This window comes from Talpa occidentalis, unplaced genomic scaffold (assembly GCF_014898055.3).
Source record: "Talpa occidentalis isolate TD23 unplaced genomic scaffold, MPIMG_talOcc4v2.1 talOcc4.11, whole genome shotgun sequence".
NCBI classification, from domain to species: domain Eukaryota; kingdom Metazoa; phylum Chordata; class Mammalia; order Eulipotyphla; family Talpidae; genus Talpa; species Talpa occidentalis.
Genome location: NW_023601104.1, coordinates 40,116,203 through 40,120,209, shown reverse-complemented (window position 1 = coordinate 40,120,209; position 4,007 = coordinate 40,116,203). Strand labels below are relative to the sequence as shown.

General features: G+C 40.9%; 1 gene segment (V, D, J or C); it reads right to left on the bottom strand.

Moving 5' to 3' along the window:
- Positions 1 to 1,130: 1,130 nt before the first annotated feature.
- On the bottom strand, positions 1,131 to 1,745 carry LOC119238010 (T cell receptor alpha variable 6-like). The segment is given in 2 exon segments: positions 1,131 to 1,549; positions 1,697 to 1,745. Coding segments are annotated over 2 exon segments (468 nt in total).
- Between the last annotated feature and the right edge of the window lie 2,262 nt (positions 1,746 to 4,007).

Below are 4,007 nucleotides of genomic sequence, written 5' to 3'. Positions count from 1 at the left end.
ACTGGTTGACTGCTAATGTGTACTCTAGTCTACTCAGATTCAATTTTTTCTAATTTCATAATTTTCTTCTCTATGCTCCCAAATAAGTTCTTTCGGTCCTCTCCCCTACACTCACATGCGAACAGCACAGTGATCGCACCCTTGTGGCAATGACTCCATGTGACCCAGAGCATGCCGGGACACTGACATTGAGGCAAAAAAGTCAGCCAAAGCCCACTGCTCCTGCCATCATTAGTAACTGAATCTGGGGTCTGGTTTGGTCCTTTTGCTGAAAATTAATCAAGAAAGGAGACAAGATATGAATGGTAGAGATTGAGAAAAATGGCAGTGAGAGAGAGACAGAGACAGAGACAGAGAGAGACCCTCAATTCAGAACTCATCACTAGCATAAGGTGAAGGTCCTTCTTTTAAAAAGCTGCAAAACAGGAACAGCAGCTCTTCTGCCCCCGGCCCCTCCCCCCCCCTGCCCCGTGACAATGCAGGTGTCCCTCTTTTTCCTTCTCCTTTCCCTAATAAATCTGTCCTTTTAAAACGTAAAATGAAAAAATAAATAAATAAAATGTAAAATGTAAAAAATAATTAAAAGACATGCTCACTGATACCACACACACAGTAAACAAAGGCTCTAAACCTATCTTTGTGATGTTCATGACATATATAATACGGTGATTCATTCACTAGATGAGTAGTAACAAAGAATGCAGGTCAATTCTGTATCCATATCATCATCATCAATCTCAATTGTAGTTCAGTTTACAAGGGTCTCCAAAATGTTTGGACTATTTTTTATCCAGGGGAATGTATTTTTTATTTATGTTTAAGAGGAGTATGATTAACCTATATGTTTCTCGGGCTGTTCTGACGTAGTCACAGGCAGTCACAGTCACTGCAAAATTAACTGTCTTTCTTTAAAAACTACAAGTCCTCTTTCCTTGCCCTCAAGCATTCTTCTGAAAAAGTAGACTCTGCTTGAATTTTAGAGCTGAAACAAACCTAAGAGAGCATGTATTTAGCCCATCATTTTCATATAAGGAAAGAGCCCTGCAAATTTCACAAGTGGCTCAGAGACATGCAGTCAGTCACAGCAGCACTGAGGCTGTGAGATGGATACCTCCCATAATCCAGGGCCGTTACACCCCTTTGTTCCTTTCAGATGGCCCCCACTTTATTTTTCCAGGAGCTGAGGTTAAGGGAGACAGCCTGTAGCTCCATGGGCTGTGAGGGTTTGTGTGCAGGAAGCTGGTGGCAGGGCCCTGCTGTGCGTCTACAGCACAGAAGTAGGTGGCTGAGTCTTCAAGCTGGGAGGCTGGGATCTGCAAGGTGCTCCTTTTGATGGTGGTGTTAAAGGTGAACCTCAGTCTTCCTGCCTGCTTCTCACCCTTATTTTCAGGTATTAGTACCAAGAAGACGAGGCCTCGTACCGGATCTTGTCGGTACCAGTGTAAGTATTCTGGAGAATAATTTGTATAGTTACAGGTCAGAACAGCCTTTTCACCCTCCTGGATGCTCAGGGACGGAGGATTCTGTTCCATCTTTTGGCTGCTCACCCCTAGACAGAAACACAAAGCCAGAAACAGGAGGTTGGTTGCTACAATAATACTCTGGAATATTATTTTTTCCCACAACCACAGATAGAAGCAAAGATGAAGCAAAATGGATCCCAAAGCCCCTCCATCCTGAGTTGCCTCCAACTCACAGCCCACTGGAAGACACAAAATCACAACAACTCCCAGGAACGGTTCCATTCTACTCCTCCACTTGGCCTGAAATGTGACTCCGTTTCCTCAGTCAAAAAGCCATTCTCTTCCGTTTGAGGGGTGTCCATGGGGTTTTGCCTCTATCCCCAGGAGGAAGGCACAGCCTCTTACCGAGCCAATCAGTGACAATCCTGCTCAGCCAATTTAAAGGGGAATGTTTCAAAGCCGACAGAGGCTCGGAGCGCATAGGAAACACTGCCATCTTGTGTTCAGAACGAGTTATCAATATTGGAATATGTTCAACAAGGATTCTCGAATTCAATGTTGAGAAACCTTATAATTTAATTCAAATCACCCAGGAGTTTTCTAAAATGCAGATTATATTTCAGTAGATCTGGAGTGGAGCTGGATAGCCTATATTTCTAACAAGCTTAGTGGTGTTGATGATGTTGGTTCTCAGATCTCACATTAAGTAGCAAGTCTAGAGGAATACTGTTGAGTCTCAGTACATGAAAATGGAATTTGCCAGTATTAAGGTTTGATATAACACAAATGATTAAGTTTCCCAAGGTCTTCATTCCATCACCCAACTACTCTGTGTTCCCACAGCAGTAGTCAGGTGTCATGGCTCTCGGGAATGCACAGCCCAGGAGAAGGCACCGGCAGGATGCTGGGAACGTTCTCAGATCCAGACAGGTAATCTCCTCTCTTCACCCCATCCGCCTCCCCGAAAGTAGGAAAATTATTCCTTTGACCTCAAGGGGCCTTTCTCTTAATCCTGCTGGGTTAGTGCATGTAAATATTCAGCTTAAATCCAGCAAGAACTCAAATAGTGACGATTCCCAACCGATGCAAAATGCCCTGTGAGAGGACCTGTAACTTGTTTTTAGAATACTTGTTTGATTGTGTACATCAGAATTTCTTTCTTTTCTTCTTTGCTAGTGCTGAAATGGCTGTATTGTAGCCACTTCCTCAAATTCATTTAAGTCATTTTGTGCCCTAAACAATACATGGATCGATAGATTGACAAAGAACTGGACTGATTATACCTGAAAGAAAGAAGGGGCTGCAGTGTCATGAGAAATGATATTGGAAGAAGGGCTTGGGTCTAGGAAGCAGATTTTGAAAGTCTGAATTAGTTTGTAGGCTATTTATTGGCCAACAAAAAATCAGTGAGGGTTTTGAGCAAGCAATCAATGTTATAAAAATGGAATTCTACACATTAATCTGATTGTCCACAAGCATATTTTGGAGAAGTAAATTGACAGACACAGATAAGAGATTGTGTCCTAGTTTCAAACCCATCTGACTTTGAAACTCTGCTCTCTTACTTCATCATTCTGTGTGAGCTTGAACAAGCCACCCAGTGTCTCCAAGTAGCAATTTCCTTGTCTATAATGTGGTGGAAGTACCCACAGGAGGTTCTCAAGAGGAACAGATGGACTAATGTTTATTAATTGTTCTCTACAGTGCATCAGAGATAGTAAGAGTTCAATAAACATGAGTTATAAATATAAGGAAAGGAACACAATGGAGGCTGCACAAACATTCAGGAGGTCCTTGTCACCTTCTTAGAGGCTCAGGGGACTGAACCAGGGCCACTGGCTGGTCTGTGATTATTCAGTAACAATTTGTAGTAAAATTTCCTCTCCAGTTGCTTTGACTACTACTGACAGGAATTTTAGAGAATGTACAAGAAACAATAGATTAGAGAAGCTAAGTCAAATAAAATTCACATTTTAGAAAATGTAAAAAAATAGAATGAAAAGGAAAAATCGCTACAAACAAGGATCTGTATTATCAGCACCTTAGTCTATTACTTTCCAGCCTTGGCACTGTTCATATTTTAATTAAGTAGCAATCACACTAGTTCATATCTTAATTCTTTTCAATTACTGATTTTTATTAATCATAGTTTCTCCTTACAAATATCATTTATTTGCTACATAATATTCCGTAATGGCCATTAAGCCTTTCCCTTTAAGATCTGATATTTTAGTTTTCCATTTTGGGCACTATAAATAACTTTCCAAATGTCTTTGTAGATAATTATCTCCATATGCATTGAGGGTTTTCCTGAACATAGATTCTCTAGAGAAAATTACAATAAAAAATTAATGTTTTTAGATTACTATGTCATTTTTTTAAAGATTTATTAATTTATTTATTATTCATTTATTTATACAAGCACTGGGTACAGTCAGAAGCGCAGGAGGGTGAGAGAATTAATCAGAGCCAGAGCGGGGAGCAGAGCAAGCAGAAGGACCAAAGTACCCTGCTGAGGGGAGCAGCGGGCGGCAGGAGAGGTCT